Source organism: Hypanus sabinus, chromosome 18, assembly GCF_030144855.1.
Source record: "Hypanus sabinus isolate sHypSab1 chromosome 18, sHypSab1.hap1, whole genome shotgun sequence".
Classification (NCBI taxonomy): Eukaryota; Metazoa; Chordata; class Chondrichthyes; order Myliobatiformes; family Dasyatidae; genus Hypanus; species Hypanus sabinus.
In genome coordinates this window covers 37,547,767-37,570,899 of record NC_082723.1, presented here as the reverse complement: position 1 = coordinate 37,570,899, position 23,133 = coordinate 37,547,767, and the positions used below count along the sequence as shown (strand labels likewise).

General features: G+C 42.5%; 1 protein-coding gene across 5 annotated transcripts in view; it reads right to left on the bottom strand.

Annotated features, from left to right (window-relative positions):
* The window catches only part of gfi1b (growth factor independent 1B transcription repressor), a 44,384-nt gene that overhangs the window by 6,000 nt on the left and 15,251 nt on the right, over positions 1 to 23,133 (bottom strand). For all 5 annotated transcript variants that reach the window (XM_059994163.1, XM_059994160.1, XM_059994164.1 and 2 more), the window contains 5 exons: positions 19,700 to 19,827; positions 7,006 to 7,167; positions 4,516 to 4,781; positions 2,671 to 2,808; positions 1,675 to 1,840 (listed from right to left, as the gene is read on the bottom strand). In XM_059994163.1, coding sequence (XP_059850146.1) covers positions 1,675 to 1,840; positions 2,671 to 2,808; positions 4,516 to 4,781; positions 7,006 to 7,167; positions 19,700 to 19,811 — 844 coding nt within the window. In that variant the 5' untranslated portion in view covers positions 19,812 to 19,827. The remainder of the gene's footprint in view (positions 1 to 1,674; positions 1,841 to 2,670; positions 2,809 to 4,515; positions 4,782 to 7,005; positions 7,168 to 19,699; positions 19,828 to 23,133) is intronic.

Sequence of the window (23,133 nt, the reverse complement as noted above, 5' to 3'; positions counted from 1 at the left end):
AAACATTCAAGGTACAAATGCTACACTGGTGTGACTTTCCAAAATGAATCGTCTCCCAATTAACTTGAGATCTATTTGCCATTCTTTGGCCCACTTTCCCTAACTGATCAAGATCCCCTTGTAATCTACAATAACCTTCTTCACCATTAACAATATTTCCTAATAGCATGTCATCTGCAAACTTACTGACCAAGCCTTGTGCAACTACACCCAAATCATTTATATAAGTAATGAATAACAAGGGTCCCAACAGTGGCATTCGGGCACACCACTAATCACTGGCCTCCATTCTGAGAAAGAACCTTCAGCCCTCTGCTTCATACTATACCTCAGAGCAATGTTATTTTTTTGAAATACCATCATCAAACCTCACTAAATCTACCCAAGAGAGCCAACAAGGAATACTTTTCTAAAGGTAGCAAGCAAAACAAGACTTGTTTTTATTTATCATTTTCCAATGTCATCTTAAAGTATTCTTTATATTCAATGAGTGCTTTCAAAGCCCGTCAGTCAACGTTGCCCCAGTACCACACTGAAATATCAATGTTGATGTTAAATTTAAATCTCTGGTGGGGAAGTTGAACCTACAGGTTTTTTACTGCCATAAACAGTAGTATAAGTAAATCATTTAGCATTAATAATATTACAGCCACAGAAGATAACCAGATTTTCAAAGGATTTTGAGCATTGTATGTTATTATGATGAAGTAATATTGTCCCCAAATTCCTTAAATCACATTTGCTCTCAGCTGTAGCCCAGTGATAACATTTTCTCACACTCTGGATCAGAAGGCTGTGGTTTCAAGTCATTTTTTTCTCTCTCTCAGGGGTTCATAAGTCTTTGGAACTCTCTTCTTCAATGCAAAGCAGAGTCTGTGAATGTTTTTAAGGCAGAGATAGGTAGCTATTTAATATGTAAAGAGTGAAAGGTTACCACAGATAGATAGGAATGCAGAGTTGAGATTATTGTCAGATCAACCATCATCTTACTAAAAAGTGGAGCAGATTTGAGGAGCTGCAGGTGGTTCATCTACTAGACAAGCAACGTAAAGGGTAAACATTAGTTTAGCACTATAACTGTGCCAACTTTAAGATGAGACTTGAAATAAAGGCTACGTCTGGACCCTCGGGTGGATAAGGAATTTGAATATGGAGTTGTCACTGAGCTGCGGAAGTCCATTTCCAGTCCCTTCTGCTGAACGTACCACCCAGCAGCAGTTCCCCATTGTATCCTGCTTCCAAAGTTCTGTTCTCAATGAGTCGAACTGTAAAAGTGTCACACTAACTGTTACGTTAACGTTGCCAGTCCAGAAGTTTCCAGAAAATTGAACGTCCATTTGATGCTGGGATTTAATGTGGTAACATCCCTAAATTCGAAAAGGAAATGGCATACTTTCTCTTGTCAAAGAATGAAGACTGCCGGGAGTTGAGTGATGCAAACATTACTTGCCACTGATCAACTCAAGCCTGACAATTGTCTATGTCTCATGCAGGTGTGGACGACAGTAAGTACTCCATTGCCTCTGTAAATAAATGCGTGTAAGGTGCTTTTCCATACCTGGTTGACTGTAACAGGTTCCACCATCCATGCATGAACTTAGGTGCATACCTCTGTACCTGTATGGATGTAGGTGTGTGCTACCTGAGGGGATAAATATACATGTTTCACTCTACCTGTGTGAATATAAGTGTGCTTCTTCATGTCTGACTTCTGGTGGAATCGCTTTCCACAATACTGACAGGGATACGGCCGGGTGTCAGAGTGAATTAGCAGATGGGTAGAGAGGGTGGACGATCTCTTGAAGGTCTTCCCACACATTTTACATTCAAAGATCCGTTCCTATAAAACAGAGAAAGTAAGAAACTGAAGGCTAAAACTGCACTGCAGGCCAACATACAGGAGCATCAATTCATCAGGCAGCTTTGAGAGGGAAGGCCACATTTTGGCGTAGAAATTCATAACTCACCGAAATGGTGAGTTAAACCATTTGCCAGCACAGAATGGACATAGTATTACAAAGAGCTTCTCGTGGAAATGTCCATCTGGTCTCATTTCCCTTATTGGGGCACAGTTAATAAAAATGTAGGCAGCTGTACAGGGGATAAGGAGCTGAGAAATGCCAAGATTAATTTTGAAAATTGCATGACTCATGGAGATTGTTCACACTTCAGCATCTTCTATTGAAACTGAATTACTTGTTACTCAAAGCAAAATTACATTACAGGATCCAATTTCTAAGCCTATGGTTTTCCTAATTTTTGACACCTCTCCCAAATACTCCTGTCACTGGGGTGTAGGTCACTTTCCGACTGCCAGTAAGATGCAGGCACGCCCTTGGAGACAGACCCTCACTAGGTCCTGTCCTGCCTTGGAAGCACTGGTCCCCTCCTCTCTCTTGATGTGGACTCTCCCTCCCGGGGGAGGTCATCCCCTCCCTTTAAGGGGCTGCTGAAGCTCATGGCGTTTCTTTCCTCAGTTTGAAGACTATAACTGAGGTATAATTCGCTTCTTCTTGTGAAAGCTCTCCCACCAAAGTATGAGGACTCCTTCCCTCTCAAGGATGCTGACATGAACATGGACCTCTCCCCCCTCCTCTCCATTTCCATGGGTCCTTGACGTTAAAAGAGTCAGATTTTCCCCAGCACCAAGACCGAAACGGATTGGAATACCTGCGAGTGGATGTTCAGGTGCTGTTCCAGGCTGACGGCGTGACCGAATGTTTTCCCACACAGGTCGCAGGCAAAGGGCCGCATTCCACTGTGAGACCTCCTGACGTGGACTTCCAGGCCATGAGGGGTGGAGAAGACCTGCTGGCAGAAGATGATTATCAATGCTTGGATCATGTGACGGCTTTCCAATTGACGTAAGGACTTCCCTATTTTTCTCTCAGAGTCTATGTCACAGATTGCACAGTTCTCACTCACCTTGACTCTGAACTGATTCCACAACCTGTGGACTTAACTTTCAAGGACTCAGCAACCTATGTTCTTGGCTTCATTGATTTGTTTGTATTTGCATATTGGTTGTTTTGCAGTCTTTGTTTGTGTGTAGCTTTTCATTGATTCTATTGTAATTCTTGATCTACCATGAATGCCCACAAGAATATGAATCTCGGTGTAGTATTTGATTCACTGTTCTTATTCCCATGGCCTTTTTAATTTTAATTCTTATTCTCAGACCTAGCCTTATTCCAAATCCCACTCTCTCCCTTACTCCAATTTGGATTCTAATTAAAATCTCAATTGCCACTTGAATTTCCTTTCATGGTGAGGATTACTCAGAAGATCCAGTTCCCCATGGCATTCTAAATTCCCAACATCAACTCTGCAGTGGAGGGCTTCCAATTCAAGGATTTACCTAGACTCTCACATATGAAACAATTGGGGATGTGCTCAAAATCGAACCTTTCGTGACCTTCAGGGATCGCGAGTGATCTATAATCAATAATGTACACTCAGTTTGCACTTTAGGTACACCTGCTCGTTAATGCAAATATCTAATCAGACAATCATGTGGCAACACTCAATGCACAAAACCATGCAGGCGTGGTCAAGAGGAATAGTTGTTCAGAGCAAATATCAGAATAGGGAAGAAATGTGATCTAAGTTCATTCTGTGGTCAAAGACAGACACACAGACGGACATACTTTATTGGATCAATAAAGTATGTCTGTCTGTCTTTGACCATGGAATGATTGTTGGTGCCAGATGGGGAGGTTTGAGTATCTCAGAAACTACTGATCTCCCGGGATTTTCACGCACCAACAGTCTCTAGAGTTTAAAGAGAACGGTGCAAAAAACAAACAACAGCCATTGAGTGAAAACAGATTTTTAATGAGGTCCAAGGAGAATGGCCAGACTGGTTCAAGCTGACAAGAAAATGACAGTCACTCACATATCCGCAAGTTACAACTGTGGTGTGCAGGAGAGCATCCCTGAACACACAACACATCGAACCTTGAAGTGAATGGGCTCCAGCAGCGGAAGACCACACAAGGTTCCACTCCTGTACTGAATAAAGTGGCCACTGAGAATATTTACCCAGAGTGCATTCACTGTGGTTGTAGAGGAAATATGAAAGCCAACTTGCACAGAACAAGATCCCACAAACAGCAATATGATTGTGGCTATTTGGGTGGACTGACATCTTAATGAGAGTTTGCAAAATCATACATGTTCTGGAAGGAGTCCCAATGGAAGTTTTATTTGTGGGACAAGGTCAGAAAACAAACAGTGTTTAGTTGTTGATTTAGGGATAGTCATTGGTTTCCTCTTTCTCTGCAAAATGATCGCATAAGATCTTTTGCATTCACTTTAAAAGGTAGACAAAGCTTTGACAACAAAATTGCACTTCGCTATTGGTACGACATTGCAACATCAACATAGCTTTCATGCTGAAGTGTCTGGAGTGAGACTTGAACCCACAGCCTTATGAAAACAAGAAAGAATGCAAACTTTCCTTGCAGCCCCATCCCACTGTAAAACCCAGCTTCACTGAGTGCCAGTAGCAATTACCTTATTACACTTCACACAGTGGTACGACTTTGATTCCGAGGAGTAATGTGTGCTGTAGTCAATAGGCTGATCAATCTCCAGCGGAGTTGAAACAGTGGACCTGTACAAACCACCTGCATCCACTACGAGGGTGGACTGCAAGCTGGGGGAGAGATGGCAGAAGTCATATACATTCTGGAACGGGCCCCAGGGGAAGCTTGGCTTGTAGGCGGAGGTCAACAAACAATCTCTATTGCCGGAAGATCTTGAGAGATGGGAACCTGATCCTGCAACAGAAAGGATGTCAAATGCAATTTTTTAATATTTTGTATTTCCATCACTCTCCCCGCTACTTCATCGATAACTCCGCTCTCCATCTTCCCCCAGGAAAACAGACGGAATGCAATCTCCATAAACACGTCCAGTCAAAAGGCCCTGCCCACATCAAGATCCATTGAACAGAGGTAATTCATTTCAGAAGTGATGAATGAAAACCAGTCCACCAAAATCACACTCTCATTTGTTTCCTTTAGGTTAACTTATTGCATTTATTCTAGTGTGACCTCCTTCCACTAAAACTGAAACTCTGTTGGTGTTACTCTAATTTGCACCAAGTCTCACATACCGAACTGACTCAAGGTTGCTGTCCCAAACGAACTCCAAAAGATTAGTATGAACTCTGGCACACCCTTGATTTTCATCATTGTGCTTTTGCCAATCGTAACTTTAGCAGCTAAACTATTTAGGTCTAAATTTCATTTCACTCCCACCCCAATTAACTCTAACTCACTCTAACTCTGACTGATTCCAACTCTCATTCTCCATCTCTCTTCCCTCCTTTATGAAGTTCCCTGAAACATTCTCTCAAATATAATTTTTAAAATGTTTATGGCTGAGCAGCAGTGAGCCATCTGATTGGCCTGCCAGTTCTCTTTGGGAACGAGTTGACTTGATCAGCATTTCTGATCTGGCTATCACTCACGATTGCACTTAATTAAAAAAAACTATCCTTAATATGTAAGTCCTTGTAAGCTTTGCTGTTGATCTTTGCTTGACGAAGATCCTGTGATATATCTGTATGTACAAATTCACACTTGTAAATCACTTGTAAATCATATTCTCTTTATCTGTACATCACACTAACTTATTATAATGCTGGGCCAATACAAAATGATCAACGCTGAATGTACAGAATACTCCACCAGCTCTTTGGTAGTGCTGGGCTGGCAACCTTTCCAAACGAGTGGATGTTATTCCATTAATACCCAATGGACTTTTATTCACCATTTTCTAAGATATTACACTGTAGTGTAACAAATTTTACAGTCAACGTTTTAAATCAGAACTCCCAGTATATATATGAAAGCAGTCATTGAAAGAGAGCTCCAGTGTGCTTCAAGAGAGTTGAGTGTATAGGACCCTGTTGCGTCTGAGGGAATTTCAGGAAACAACATCTAGCAAGTGGAATAGCAAATTATTGGAGTTTTACTGTATTTGTAGATTTGAGAAGAATGCCAGTAGTTCCCTGTCTGGACACGCTGTAAATGAACAGTTTAAAAGGTGACAGCCATTTCATTCCGTTCATGACTTCAGGGCCCAAAAGCACAAATTTGCAACATTTTCCCATTATCTTCATTTATTACAACTCTTGGAGATACCAACAGTTACTGGGCACAAAGATATACAACTGCGGGAGGAGCCAACCCTCTCCTGATTGACTGTTGTGACCACAGTCAATGGCAGTTATGTTATCTAACAAATCTTCAGGAATACCTCCAACTACAGTTGACAACACTCCACTGACGGTCTGCCTCCACAGCTGGAGATGTGACTTAAACAGAGACACCAACTGGCCATTCAGGTGGACTTTAAAGATCCCATGGCATTATTTGGGGAAAAAATGCTAAGTCCTCTCCAGTATCCTAGCTGCCAAAATCATAATGGCATGATTTGATCAAATATCACTGTCAATGGGAGCTTGCTGTATACAAACCAGCTGCTATGTTTTCTACAATGACCAGAATGGATAACTTCACTCGCCTCCACACTGAACTGTCTCCACAACCAACAGACTCACTTTCAAAGACTCTAAAACTCAGTATTACTTATTTACTTTTAAAAAAATTATTTGCTCAAATTAGCATGTTGGTTGTCAATTTGTTATTTATAGTTTTTCATAAACTATATTCTATTTGTTTTCCTGTAAATGCCTGCAAGAAAATGAAACTCAAGGTAGGACATGGTGACATACATACTTTGACAATAAATTTACTTTGAACTTTGAACTCTGAATGACCACTCTTTAAAACAATTGATGTTTATAATTGCCTTGATATTCTTAGATTATGAAAGGTGATGTAACATACAAGTTATTTTTCTTTCTGTACATTTGTTTGTAAGTGGGTATAATGAAAATCAGGTTGGCATATGAACATTTCTTTAATCCTGCTAAGATGTTTGAAATGGGATGAACTGAAGTCCCCGTTGCAAGAGTGCAAAAGATCGCGGTACCTGGAGTGAAATTATACGTAGGGGCTTCTGACAAGTTCAGCGAGGCTCTCTCGTAGTCTCTGCCATTCCCCCAAGCAATATCTTCCTGCTCACATTTGCTGTTCTGAGTTTTCGCCCCAGTAGAGGGGCCCGTGTGCTCTACCGGAGACCATATGGGCGACCCTACAGCAAAGCAGTGAAAGTTAATCACTTGTCTGAAGTCTTACAAAGAAGAATAAAATATTCACATTGGTATTAACTCCAACAGCTTTTATTATTTCTCACCTCTATTTCTTATCTCAGCACTCTTTGTAAGGAAACTGGTGCAATTTTGATTCAGGGGACATCCTTTCCTCACCTGAAACCTGCCTCGTTTTTTAACTCAGTCCAAAAACATAAGTGGTGCAAGAATTACTCCTGCCATTCAGCAAGTGAACAGAATGGATTTGGACAAAATTGATTTGAATCTGGTGTCTTGGTTTGACTTCTCAATATTGTGTTTAGAAATCCATTGGGTTTTCAATTTTGCGCAAGAAAATATCAAAGGCTCTTGTTGCAGAGTTATATGTTGGGTAAGGAAGAAGAGGCAGCTTAAACTGAGGCAGGATTACCTAAAACACATCATAGATGAAGAAATTTCTTTAAAACAGGGGTTCCCAGCCTATTTAATGCCATATACCCCTACTATCAACTGAGGGGTCAGTGGACTCCTGGTTGGGAACCCTTGCTTTAAAGCATTATAGGAAAACAGAATCATTGCTCTTAACTGGTAGATGACATAAAACTTGCCAAACATCAACACAAGAGAATCTTTGGAAATCCAGAGTAACACAAACAAGATACTGGAGGAACTCAGCAGGTCAGGCAGCATCTAAGGAAAGGAATAAATGGTCGAAGTTTTGGGCTGAGGCCCTTCATTGGCCCTGGTGGAGGTCACAAAACGTCAACCGTTATTCGTTTCCATAGATGCTGCCTGACCTGCTGAGTCCCTCCAGCATTTGCCGATGTAGTGACGGATTGCAAAACAGTGTAAACAGGCTGGTGGAACATTGAACCTAAAAGCACAGTACAAGCACTTCGACCCACAAAGTTGTACTGACCTTTTAACCCACTCTGAGATCAATCTAACCCCTTCCTCCCAAATAGCCCTCCATTTTCCTATAGTCTATGCGCCTATCAAAGATTTTCTTAAATGGCCCCTAAATGGGCAGGCACCTGGCTGATGAAGTATGAGGTAGTGGATTTTGACGGTAAGAATGAGGACAGGCTAAGGGGTGCAGGAGCAAAGGGAAATGGGAATATATGTACATAAATCATTGAAAGTTGCTGGACTGATGGGGAAAAAAGTTAATAGAGCATGTGCAATTCTGGGCTTTATCAATAGTAGATAAGAGTAGTGCTATAATAATAGTCCAGGTAACAGAAGTTCTACTTGATGTCTTCATCATCTCTCTGGAACAGTCCACTGTCTCCTCAGGCAGCCATCGTCCCGGTACCCAAGAGGGTGACAGTAAACAGGCTCAGAAACTACTGTCCAGTGACACTGACCTCAACAACATTGAAGTGCTCTGAGCGGCTGGTTATGGATCACATTAAATCCCTTTCTTTCTGCTACGTTGGACGCTTTCCAGTTCGCTTATCACTCAAATTGGTCCACTGATGATGACATAGCCTCTGCCCTCCACCCTACCCTGTCCCACCTGGAAAATGGTGCCTCATTACGCCAGGATGCTGTTAACTGACTTCAGCTGGGTGTTTAATGTAATCATCCCTCAGAAGCTGGAGGGCCAACTGGGCCTCAACATCCCTCTCTGTAACTGGATCCCGGACTCCTTGACAGAAAGGCCACAGTCAGTCCGCGTTGGCAGGAAGATCTCTAGCTCCATGGCACTGAGCAGCGGTGCCCCCCAGGACTGCATGCTCAACCCACTGTTGACAGACAACTGCACTGCCAGATCCAGTTCAAACTGAATCACCCAGTTTGCTGGTGACATAACAGTGGTTGGCCTCATCAACAGCTATGACAAGATGGCTTTCAGTGAGGAGGCAGAGCACGACAACTTGAGTCTCAACATGGACAAGACCAAAGAGATGACTGTGGACTTTAGGAAGGTGCTGGCTGTCCACTCCTCACTGCACATACACGACTCATCCGTGGAGAGAGTTAGGAGTACCAAGTTCTTCGGAGAGCACATACAGACAGTCTCACCTAGTCCTTCGACACAACCTCTTTGGTCAAGAAAGCACAGCAATGTCTCCACTCCCTGAGGAGACTAAGGCAAGTGAGACTCTGGCACCCCATTCCAACCAATGGAGCATCATCAAGAGTGTCCTGATGAGCTGCATCACCGGCCTGGAACGGGAATTGCAAGGCATCTGACTGCAAGACCCTACAAAGTATTGTGAGAACTGCTGAGAGGATTACTGGGGTTTCTCTTCCACCCTTTAGAGATATCTGTCAGGAGCGTTGCCAAGGATCGCCCCCATCTGTCCAACAATCTCTTTGACCCTTGTCATCAGGCAGGAGGTACCATAGCATTAGGACAAGAATTGTTCAGATGGGAAACAGCTTCCTCCCGCAGGTCAGAGGACTATTGAACTCCCCACCCCCACCCAGGTCTCATCACACATGATATGCCAGTAGTGTAATACTGTTTACGAGGGGTGATTGATAACTATGTGGCCTAAGGTAGAAGGAGTCAATTTTAGAAAACCTAGCACATTTATTTTTCAAAATAGTCCCCTCCTACATTTACACACTTAGTCCAGCAATTGTAGAAAACATAGAAAATAGGTGCAGGAGTAGACCATTTGGCCCTTCGAGCCTGCACCACCATTCAGTATGATCATGGCTGATCATCCAACTCAGAACCCTGTACCTGCTTTCTCTCCATACCCCCGATCCCTTTAGCCACAAGGGCCATATCCTCTTAAATATAGCCAATGAACCGGCCTCAACTGTTTCCTGTGGCAGAGAATTCCACAGATTCACCACTCTCTGTGTGAAGAAGTTTCTCCTCATCTTGGTCCTAAAAGGCTTCCCCTTTATCCTTAAAATGTGACCCCTTGTTCTGGACTTCCCCAACATCGGAAACAATCTTCCTGCATCTAGCCTGTCCAATCCCTTTAGAATTTTATACATTTCAATAAGATCCCCCCTCAATCTTCTAAATTCCAGTGAGTATAAGCCTAGTTGATCCAGTCTTTCTTCATATGAAAGTCCTGCCATCCCAGGAATCAATCTGGTGAACCTTCTCTGTACTCCCTCTATGGCAAGAATGTTTTTCCTCAGATTAGGGAACCAAAACTGCACACAATATTCTAGGTGCAGTCTCACAAAGGCCTTGTACAACTGCAGTAGAACCTCCCTGCTCCTGTACTCAAATCCTTTTGCTATGAATGCCAACATACCATTTGCCTTTTTCACTGCCTGCTGTACCTGCATGCCCACCTTCAATGACTGGTGTATAATGACACCCAGGTCTCGTTGCACCTCCCCTTTTCCTAATCGGCCACCGTTCAGATAATAATCTGTTTTCCTGTTCTTGCAACCAAAGTGGATAATCTCACATTTATCCACATTAAATTGCATCTGCCATGAATTTGTCCTCACCTAACTTATCCAAGTTACCCTGCATCCTCTTAGCATCCTCCTCACAGCTAACACCGCCACCCAGCTTTGTGTCATCCACAAACTTGGAGATGGTGCATTTAATTCACTTGTCTAAATCATTAATATATATTGTAAACAACTGGGGTCCCAGCACTGAGCCTTGCGGTACCCCACTAGTCACTGCCTGCCATTCTGAAAAGGTCCCGTTTACTCTCACTCTTTACTTCCTGTCTGCCAACCAATTCTCTATCCACATCAATACCATACCCCCAATACCGTGTGCTTTAAGTTTGCACACAAATCTCCTGTGTGGGACCTTGTCAAAAGCCTTTTGAAAATCTAAATATACCACATCCACTGGCTCTCCCCTATCCACTCTACTAGTTACATCTTCAAAAAATTCTATAAGATTCGTCAGACATGATTTTCCTTTCACAAATCCATGCTGACTTTGTCCGATGATTTCACCTCTTTCCAAATGTGCTGTTATCACATCTTTGAAAACCGACTCTAGCATTTTCCCCACCACCGATGTCAGATTAACCGGTCTATAATTCCCCGGTTTCTCTCTCTCTCTTTCCCCGTTTTCTCTCTCCCTCTCCCACGAAAGGTGATTGATAAGTTCGTGGCCTAAGGTAGAAAGAGAAAAGTTATTAACTTCAAACTTTCTGCATTTTCACTCACAGAGTTGAACTGCACTGCACGTGCATGTAATGAGAGCATCTTGGACCTCCAGGTGGTCCACAGCAGGGGTGATTGATAAGTTTGTGGCCTAAGGTTGAAGGAGATGGGTTATACAGCTCTTGTTACATGCACGTGCAGTTCAACTCTGAGTGAAAATGCAGAAAGCTTGAATGTAATAACTCATGTCCTTCTACCTTGGGCCATGAACTTATCAATCACCCCTGCTGTGGACCACTTATACAAAGAAGGGATCCGTATGCTCCATGACCACTGGACTAATTGTGTAAATGTAGGAAAAATAAATGTGCTAGAATGGACTCCTTCTACCTTAGGCCACAAACTTATCAATCACCCCTCGTACTTCTTAACTGTGTCACAAATGGACCTCAGTACTTGTGAATGTGATCGTGGTCATATTACTTTATGTGCAGTGTGTGTGAGTTGTACCTACTGTGTTGTGCACCTTGGTTTGGAGGTTTCATTTAGCAGCATACATGCGTGCAGTTGAATGACAAAAAAGTTAAACTTGACATAGAGTATCAAAACGGATAATATGCTGAGCATTTATAAATATAGGCTTGGCCTCCGTTATGAATGGCACCATAGGACCCAAGTGTAAAGTCATAAAACTTTGCATTTTTGATTTCAGGAAGTGATACCTGAAATTTTCAATGTGACCACTTTCTTAGATACACCTGCACACCTGCTCGTTAATGCAAATATATAATTAGCAAATCATGTGGCAGCAACTCAATGCATAAAAGCATGCGGACATGGTCAAGAGATTCAGACCTAACATCAGAACGGGGAAGAAATGTGACCTTTACTTTACTTTATTGTCACCAAACAATTGATACTAGAGCGTACAATCATCACAGTGATATTTGATTCTGTGCTTTGCGCTCCCTGAAGTACAAGTCGAAGTAAATATAATAAAAATTTAAATTATAAATCATAATTAGAAAATAGAAAGGGGAAAGTAAGGTAGTGCAAGTCAGGTCCGGATATTTGGAAGGTACGGCCCAGATCCGGGTCAGGATCCGTTCAGCAGTCTTATCACAGTTGGAAAGAAGCTGCTCCCAAATCTGGCCATACGAATCTTCAAGCTCCTGAACCTTCTCCCGGAGGGAAGAGGGACAAAAAGTGAGTTGACTGGGTGGCTTTAGGTTGACCTAAGTGACTTTGGAATGGTTGTTGGTGCCAGATTGGGTGGTTTGATTACCTCAGAACAATATACAAAATGCTGGAGGAACTCAGCAGGCCAGGCAGCATCTATGGAAAAGAGTACAGTCGATGTTTCAGGCTGAGATCCTTAATCAGAACTGGAGAAAAAAAGACAAGGAGTCAGAAAAAGAAGGCTTCTCATCTTTTTTTTTCTCCAGTTCTGATGAAGGGTCTCAGTACAAAACATCAACTGTATTCTTTTCCATAGATGCTGCCTGGCCTGCTGAGTTCCTCCAGCATTTTGTGTGTGTTGCTTGGACTTCCAGCATCTGCAGATTCTCTCTTGTTGTTGCTTATCTCAGTGCTGATTTCCTGGGATTTTCACGCACAACAGAGTTTACAGAGAAAGGTGCAAAAAAACAGAAAAACTTCTAGTGAGTGGCAGTTCAGTGGGAAAAAATATCTTGTTAATAAGAGAAATCTCAGCCAGGCTGATTCAAGCTGAAAGGAAGACGACAGTAACTCAAATAACTTTGTGTTACAGCAGTGTCGTGCAGAAGGGTATCTTTGAACACACATGTTGAACCTTGAAGTGGATGGGCTACAGCAGCAGAAGACCATGAACATACACTCAGTATTAGGTACAGGAGGTATCTAATAAAGTGGGCACTAAATGTAGAATGTGAAAACAGGGATAATATGCTGAACCTTTACAAATATTGGTTTGGCCTCAGTTGTGAATGGTACTAAAGCCCAAGTGTCAAGTTCTAAAACTTTGAACTTTTGATTCTAGGAAGGTGATGCCTGAAAATTATCTTTACAATTGCATAAAGTTTCCTCCCCTCTTTATGCTCCTGCTTCCCTCCGATGCTGGTGGTTGTGAAATTCCTTTAGATGCTTCTGTCTCTGAGCATCCCCAGTATCCCAACCCGCCAAATGCCAGCAGACAGGCATGTTGATCACGACCGTCAGAATCAAAACTCCATTCCCGGTCCCTTTTCATGATGTCTGGCGGGGAGTACTCCAAGTGTAGCGAACAGCTGGCACAACCTCTTCTTGAGGGAGGGGTTTAACTTGGTCTCTAGACTTGAAGCTGCTAGACACAGGAACCAGGGGCTTCAATTGGGAGATCATGGAGTGGACTAGCTAAGGTGAACGAGCCCCTTGCTCTACATCTTGAGAGGTCAGTCGGGAAGAAAGGGAAGGCTTTTCCTTCTGATATTCCATTCAGTGCTGAGCACCTGTCTCAGGTGGACCTTCTCCTGAGTATCCTGTGTCAGTGTAGACAGTGTCTCATGGCGGGTGTAACTCCTTAATGGCTGCTCTGGTGTAGACGCCTCATGGAGACCATTGAGAAGTGTGATAGTTAACATGATGAGTACCCAGCTGACTGGGCATGAGGGTTTAACATCTGAGCCTGCTGGTCTTTGCACAACATCCAAGAGAAATGCTGCACAACAATCGCAGTCATTTTTACCTCTCATTACATTAGCCCTGCCAAAACTAATGACGTGATTCCATACTACAAAAAACAATTTATATCATAGCAAACATCCCAATTGAACTTTCCAAAAACAAGGTAACGGGGACAAAGCCTGTCCTCACCATTTAACCCCTTAATCCCATTTAGATGTGTGTCACCTCCTCTCCAAAACAAATATATCCATGCTGAGGTGTGGCACCTGAAATTGAATCTAGTTGGATTCTGACCAACTTCCTTGCCATTGTATTCATGATTCCCTCTGGAAAAGATTCTGAATAAATTTGCACAGATTGATGCTAAAGACAAGAGGATTTAATAATAAAGCTGAAAAAAGTAGTAAACTTGCATGACATTTTTTATGGTCTCAAGATATCACAAAATAGATTAGAATCAGAATTCTGATGATCCTAAATCAGGTTTATTTTCACTGACTTTTAGGATGTGAAATTTGTTGCTTTACAGCAGCAGCACAACACAAATACATAAAAACTACTATAAATTACAAAATAAATAAACATCACAAAAAAATAACAGCAACTAAGGGGTTCATAGGCACAAGAAATTCTGCCGATGCTGGAAATCCAAAGCAAGACACACACAAAATGCTGGAGGAACTCAGCAGGTCAGGCAGCATCTGTGGAAATGAACAAACAGTTGATGTTCCGGGCCAAGTTGGGATTATGTTTCTGTCCTGAGGGAGGGTCTCAGCCTGAAACATTGACTGTTTGTTCATTTCTATGGACGCTGCCTGACCCGCTGAGTTCCGTCAGCATTTTGTGCGTGTTGTCATGGGTTCGTAGACCGTTCAGGAATCTAATGGTGGAGGGGAAGAAGCCTTTCCTAAATCATTCAGTATGGACCTTTGGGCTCTCGTAGCTTCTCCCCACTGGAATCAGTAACATAATAATGTTGATACTGTGTAAGGGATAAAGTTGATGAGGACACAGGAGAACTGTCTGCCTTGAACAGTGCCTTGCATTTCATCAGATGAAACATATGGGCTTCATTGGGGTTAGGGTCAGAGATGGTACCGCCTTCTCAAAGAACGGACTGGGAAATCTCTGTAATTAACTTGAATCCACAAACCAGAGGTGAAATAAGTAGCTCATGCATCATCATCCCTGAGGCCCGATGTGGTCATTCCATCAGAAACATCAAAGCAGGTGGTCATGGCAGAACTGACAGTTCCTTGGGAAGACCGGATTGAGGAGGTGTGTGAACATAATAAAGCCAAGTACCAGGAGCCAGTAGAGCAGTGGAGTGGAGGGCACGATGCGAGTCTGCAGAGGTGGAGTGTAGAGGTTTTGCTGGCTGCTCACTGTGCAGAACCTTGGCATTACAGGGGTTGCAAAGAAATGAGCCATCAGGACCGTCACAGAGTTTGCTGAGCAAGCCTCCAGATGGCTGTGGATCTAGAGGTGTGACTGTGGACCAATGCTGCTGGGACACAAGCCAGGGCCTGATCAACACTAGCTGGGTCACCTGGGCGAAAGTGTCTGATGTTGAAAGCCCCAAAATACCCCAAGACCCCAGGTCACATCAAGATGATGTGTCCCAGCATAACCCAGGTTGCATCTCAACATCATGAGTTCATGGTCACGGAAAGGAAGCACCACTGCGGGAACAGAATACACACGAGCACAGTTCAGTGGCATAAACTAGATTGAATTTTATGACCTCCAACTCCAACCATCCCACCCCTTCCACAAACCTACCATTGCTGGCTTATCCAAGGCCAATCAGAAACTGAACAACTTTCTTCACTCCTTGGCAGGGAATGTCAGGCAGCCTTTATGCCCATGCCCAACAATTATTGCCAATAATTCTATATTGTTTCATGAACATTTGTTTTAAAAACATCTTTTGTAATCTATTAAAATAAATTATTGATACGGCCACAGCTGGAGTATTGAATGCACTTCCAATTGCCAAGTTATAGGAAGGAAATGATTGTTCTGAAGAACATGCAGAGGATATTGCCTGAGATATGTTTCAGCCAAGAGAGATGAGAAAAGCTGGGTTTATCTCTCCTGGAGCAGACACGATCGAGGTAGATCGAATTATAAGGTGCTCAAATAGGGTCGGGAATGAGAAACTCTTCCCCCTTACCAGTTTCTGTGAGGCTATTGTTTTAAGCTAAGACTTGGGAGATTTAGCGTAGGTTTCAGAAAGAATATTTTCACTCAAAGTGTGGCTAAAATCTGGAACATACTGGAGACAGGTAACATATTATCTCAGAACATTTACAAGTATTTAAAGAAGCACTTGAAGCCCCAGGGCAAAGTACATTATGGGCTAAGTGCAACGGACAGGCACTCGGTGGCCAGCACAGACAAGTGGGCTGAAGAATCGATTTCCATGCTGCATGACTCTAAGAATTTGGCATTGGCTTATTATTGCCGTATATTCAGTGCAAAGCTTGTCTGTCCATACAGATCAATTTGTTACACAATACATTGAGGGAGTGCAAGGTAAAACAATAACAGAATGCAGAATGAAGTGTATTTTGAAAATTGATGTGGATGGAGAATTGGTTGGCAGACAGGAAGCAAAGAGTGGGAGTAAACGGGACCTTTTCAGAATGGCAGGCAGTGACTAGTGGGGTACCGCAAGGCTCAGTACTGGGACCCCAGTTGTTTACAATATATATTAATGATTTAGACGAGGGAATTAAATGCAGCATCTCCAAGTTTGCGGATGACACGAAGCTGGGCGGCGGTGTTAGCTGTGAGGAGGTTGCTAAGAGGATGCAGGGTGACTTGGATAGGATAGGTGAGTGGGCAAATTCATGGCAGATGCAATTTAATGTGGATAAATGTGAGATTATCCACTTTGGTTGCAAGAACAGGAAAACAGATTATTATCTGAATAGTGGCTGATTAGGAAAAGGGGAGATGCAACGAGACCTGGGTGTCATTGTACACCAGTCATTGAAGGTGGGCATGTAAGTACAGCAGGTGGTGAAAAAAGCAAATGCTATGTTGGCATTCATAGCAAAAGGATTTGAGTACAGGAGCAGGGAGGTTCTGCTGCAGTTGTACAAGGCCTTGGTGAGACCGCACCTAGAGTATTGTGTGCAGTTTTGATCCCCAAATCTGAAGAAAGACATTCTTGCCACAGAGGGAGTACAAAGAAGGTTCACCAGATTGATTCCTGGGATGGCAGGACTTTCACATGAAGAAAGACTGGATCGATTAGGCTTATACTCACTGGAATTTAGAAGATTGAGGGGGGATCTTATTGAGACGTATAAAATTCTAAAGGGATTGGACAGGCTAGATGCAGGAAGATTGTTTCCGATGTTGGGGAAGTCCAGAACAAGGGGTCACAGTTTAAGGATAAAGGGAAAGCCTTTTAGGACCGAGATGAGGAAAAACTTCTTCACACAGAGAGTGGAATTCTCTGCCACAGGAAACATTTGAGGCCGGTTCATTAGCTATATTTAAGAGGAAGTTAGATATGGCCCTTGTGGCTAAGGGGATCAGGGGGTATGGAGAGAAAGCAGGTACAGGGTTCTGAGTTGGATGATCAGCCATGATCATACTGAGTGGCGGTGCAGGCTCGAAGGGCCGAATAGCCTACTCCAGCACCTATTTTCTATATTTCTATGTAACAGCTACAGAGAAAGGGCATTGAAGGTAGACAATAAGGTACAGAATTATAACAAGGTAGATTGTGAGTTCAAGAGTCTATCTTATCGTACTAGGGAACCATTCAAGTAGTCTTTAAACAATAGGGTGGAAGCTGTCTTTGAGCCTAATGGTACATGATTTTAGCTTCTGCACCTTCTGTCCGATGGGAGAGGGGAGAAGAGGGATTGTCCAAGATGGGTGGGGTCTTCGATTATGTTAGGTGCTTTACTGAGGCAGTAAGAAGTATGAACCAATTCCTTGGCGGGGAGGCTAGTTTCCATGATGTGCTAATATGTGTCTACATCTCTCTACAGTTATGTGCAGTCACAAACAGAGCTTTGTCCTATGTATTGTATATTAGTACAGTATTTAAAATCCCTGGAGACTTCAGAGCCTTCCAGGAGGGCAGGAAAACCTTCAATACATTCTTCTCTGAGTTGTAAGTAGAACCTAACCTAAAATGCAGAACATGGTGTTTTATCTCATTCCTGGGTGAGCCAGCGATCACTTGCGTTTGAGACAGTTCTCTTGGTTTGTTTATATAACAGAACGGAACCTCCTTCACCAGCAAAATTATGCAAATTTCTTTTCCAACTCATTACCACCCGTTGCAGTTGGGATTACAGTTTGCAATCTCTTCCCTCAACCTTTGCTACAGATACTAGTCATGAAGAGATAATGATCTGTGTTTACTATTTGCAGCACAAGTGCAACTGTCTACTTAAACCCTCTCCTATCAAAGAGATTAATAATAATCAGGACGGGGTTTACATGTAAACACTTGATTCTTGGCTGGCTGAGATATTATTTTGGCGGTTTATTCTTCCCTTTCACCTATATCTGCATTAATGTTTAGTTAGAGCCAGCTCCAAATCTCTTGACTTCTAAATCTTTCTTCAGCACACTCCCCAGACAGAACTGCTAACAGGAGCTCCTACTCTTCTGGCAAGTCTTGCTATAGGAGCTCCTTTAACCTCCCCTCCCACACTCTTCTGTTATAGGTCACCTGAGGTGTCAATTCCTGCAATTCTCCGGCTTTGGAATTAAAAAGGTTAGCCAACTCTTCATTGCCCAATTACGTTATTTTGGACTGCCAACCTTCGTACATTTCCCTTTTTGCAGACCGGTAGACAGAAGTGTCCCAATAAAATGAAAAGCACACATTTCTGTATTAACAAGTTATTTCTCCCCAGCGCCCATTTTGAATTGGCCAGATTTCTCAAATTTCTTATTTCTGCAGGTAAGGGTACCAGAATAAATGGGACACAACCTTAAATCAGATCCTCAGGAGCTTCGTGTGTAATGGCCACTTGGCACAGCTCTAAATGCTTCTTGTCAAGAGGTAAAAATCATGGCCCAGGTCACTGTTTAATAAATTAATGAATTTAAGACCTGTGTAACCATGAATTACACAGTTATTTATTACTTTAGTACTACAAGAAAGAAGAAATGAACAAAACAGAGAGAAAGGAGAGATAGAATTTAAGAACATTTGTTCAAAAGTGGGTCTTGGACTTGCTTGTATCACTTACTCATCTGTGTCAACTTTTTTGCTTCCCTTTTTGACATCTCAGATTTAAAGATTAATTTTCAGGAAGAGTGTTTCACATTCCCGTCATCCTTTGAATGTTCCTGAGATTCTGAACTTAATATCATGGTTCAGATTTTAAGATACTGTTCCTTAATTTAATTTCCCACAAGCAGAGGTTTACTCTTAATTCCATTTAAAATCCTAAACTTCTTAGTCTATGGTGGGGTCCAGTTGTTCTCCAGTCTTAGCAATCCATACTGAGGCACGATCAGTACGGTGACAAAATGTTTGCAAATGGATTGCCGAGATTGGAGAACAGCTCAACCCAAGCACCAACCACCTGAGCTACACATTTTCCAAGTTATTCTCAATCTATTCTTGTGCATTCCCAAAAATACAAATCTTGTTTATCTGGCACTCATAATTTAACCATGGTAAATATCTAAAGAACTTCACATGTTTTCCTTGTAATATCATAAGTTCCTTAAAGGAAGGATTAAGAATTCAAGGCTAGAAACAGTATTCATGTTACAATCAGTTCATAAAACCCACCTCCCTCTTTCCCTGTATCACGTATCTCACATTTCCCTGTCCTACGGGAAACTTACCAATAGGAGGTGCCAACTCTAGCTCCAGTTTGCTAGACTCTTTATCATCAGTGTATCGGGGCTGGTTACATGAGTTATTCTTTCTGATTTTCACCAGGAATGATTTTGGCATTGTGAACTGTAGAGCACTGGAGGGGAGAGAAAAATGATGGAAGAAATTTTAAAAATCACAAGTTGAAGTTGCCAGAAAGGAAGAAGGGCATCCAAATTTGTCCATACACCAAGTGCCCATACACCACAGAATGTAGCAACTGCTAAAATAATTTTGGTTCCCCCTACCTCTCCCCAGTCAAAATCCAATGAAGTCATTTGATCAGAAATGCAATGACATTAACATGAACGGTTCCAAGTATATGGGTCTTCAGTTATGGAGCAAGAACAGAGAAGCTTGGGATGATATCCTTAGAGCAGAACTGGTTAAGGGCAGACTAAATTCCAACTTTGACAGAAAGTAAATAATTCCTTTTCTAATATCAGAAACATAATGGAGGATATGATTTAACATAATTAGCAAAGTAACCTGAAGTAAAATGAGGTTATTTTTGAGCAGCAAGTGTCATGATTCAAAATTCGAACATTAAAGTGTTGCGAATCCATAGATTCAATCATAACTTTCGAAGAAATTATACAAACATACGAAAAAGGAGAAAAGAGACAAGGCCCCAGATCTAGTCCCATGCATCCTAGGATTTGAAAGAATTGACTATGAAGCAAGCAGAATCCATAAAGTAAAATTACAAGGCATGGATGTGCACCTGTGTTTGTGTGCTTGTCCTGGTGTGTGTGTGTGTGTGTGTGTGTGTGTGTGTGTGTGTGTGTGTGTGTGTGTGTGTGTGTGTGTGTGTGTGTGTGTGTGTGTGTGTGTGTGTGTGTGTGTGTGTGTGTGTGTGTGTGTGTGTGTGTGTGTGTAATGAATGAACCTTATGCATAGATCCACCAACATGTGACCATGAACATCCATGTGAAAGTGAAAGTTTCACCTTCAGGCATCGAGGTCCCTTCATCTCTGGGTCAAGGCCTCATTCTGTTAAGCCAGTGTGGGAAGTGGTGTGAACTGGCTGTCCTATGTAAAGAATAATTACATACTTACAAGTGCCACTCCACAATGTGAAGTTCAAGACCTGGAACTCCAGGACCCTCCTGGACAATACTGAGTATCGCTCTGCTGTCAGCATTTAGTGACTCAGAAACTTTCACAATGACATTGCCACACTTCAGTTCACTTGGGTCATTGACATACAAACCCCAGTACCGGAAGCTCTATACTGTAGTAGATGAGGCTTCTACTCTGATCTTAACACTTGGCATAATTTACTTATTATTATTTAATTATCTATGGTTTTATATTGCTATATTTCTACACTATTCTTGGTTGGTGAGACTGTAACGAAACCCAATTTCCCTCGGGATCAATAAAATATGTCTGTCTGTCTGAACCTTATCAGCATCTAAGGGGGAGACAAACCGACCTTCCTGGGCAAAACTCTAGCAAAGTGAAATTGGCAAGAAACAAGAAGGGAAAGCTAACTTCAACAGGGCTCTTCTGACAAAGTGATCTTGTCAAGCAGAAAGATGACAACACTCTTGGTCCAAGCGCTAGAACTTCTTTGATTACCTCATTGTCCAGGTTAGAGACCACAAGAATGTTTGCATCGCCCCTACTGTGACAGGTACTGATGACTGGATGATCATCCCTTAAGCTACTCCATTATCTCCATCAACTTGTTCTTAAAACACCAATGTCAACAGAAATGTGATTAGAAGAAAATAAATGCTGAATCTCTCAAGGACCCCACACAGATAGTTCCTCTTACACAGCCACTCTTAGACAACTTGTTGACTCCTGCCTATAGGAGCTGCACTACTGTGCACTCGATATGGACTGCCCTGAAGTCCACTGGAATCAGTACCTGTGAAGAGTCTCTTGGTGACTCCTCCAAGGAGAACAAAGATTGATTGATGGGATCCACAGACTAATTAAGTGTAAGTACAAGGCATTTCTAGATTGGAAACTTCTTCATATTTCAAGAGAAGACAAAACAGCACCACAGACCCCTGAAGGCACAGGTTCAACCCACATCCATGACCTAAACAACAAATGGTGGATGGAAAGTATACAGGAGATACAGCAATTTGCTGGCAGTAGATATGCCAGTGGGGACTTCATCACTGCAAGTGTCCGCTATTGCCCAAGTATCTGAAGCCTTATCCCACTGAGAGCCAGGAACAGAGGTGAATTTATCAAGGGTAGAGAGGCAGTGAACACCCGCAGGAAGGACAGTTGGTATACCACCTCAGCCAGGACTTTTCCTTGATCCCAACCCATCGCAGTCTGCACAGTCCAGCCCTGTGACCAATCATGACTGACGGGAAGTCAAAAAGGTTGTTTGCCAACTAAGGACAACACGGACTGGGGGGGGGGGGGGGAGGGGGAAGGAATGGTTTCCCTTATGAAATTTCTGAAATGTTTTTTGAAGAGATTCAGTCATGAATCCACATCTGGGGAGAGGGAGATATGCCTGTGCACTTCAGATCCTGCTTACTTCCAAGAAAAACGATGAATCTGACAAAGTTAATCATTGACATCTCCATTCCATCTGCCATAGAGTGAGTCATTGACAAGGCCCATCTCAACCACTCCTCCCAGTGACTGAAGAGCTGCACTGCAAATCCTTGTGTGATTTCCATCCATCTGCATGCATAGTAGGTTTGTTCTTCACCATGTGACAACCCCAAGAGAAGTGAAGATAGCAGCACTAAATACAAGCAATACACACACACAAAATGCTGGAGGAATTCAGCAGGCCAGGCAGCATCTATGACAAAGAGTAAACAGTCAACGTCTTGGGCCGAGACTCTTCATCAGGACTCGGGCACTAATCCTAACCTCACCATGAAACCTGCCACCCAAGATCCACAAGCCTGCCTTGAGTCCTGATGAAGGGTCTGGGCCCAAAACGTCAACTGTTTACTTTCCCCCTCCCCCTCCTACTTTCAAATCTCTTACTATTTTTTATTGCAGCTAGTCCTGACGAAGGGTCTCAGCCCAAAACGTCGACAGTGCTTCTCCCTATAGATGCTGCCTGGCCTGCTGTGTTCCACCAGCATTTTATGTGTTATCTGTAGATTTTCTCATTTGTGATAGCACAAAATACATAATGTGTTTTTTATGCCCTCACTAAAACTTGATATTCTGAAAAATCGGAGAAGCTATGATTACCCTTTTCAAAATTCAGCTGTCTGTAGAAATTTATTTCTATTTTATCCTTGCTTCATGATGGAATTAAACAGTCTAAGATATAGGAAACTCATTGAAAACCGGTGTCTACAAAGGCTGTGAGAAGGCCAAACATTTTTTCCAATGTCTTTCACTGTAATGCTGCATCTCATCTCTAGCAAGCTTTCTGCTGGTGTAGAGCAAAGCTTCAGCACTT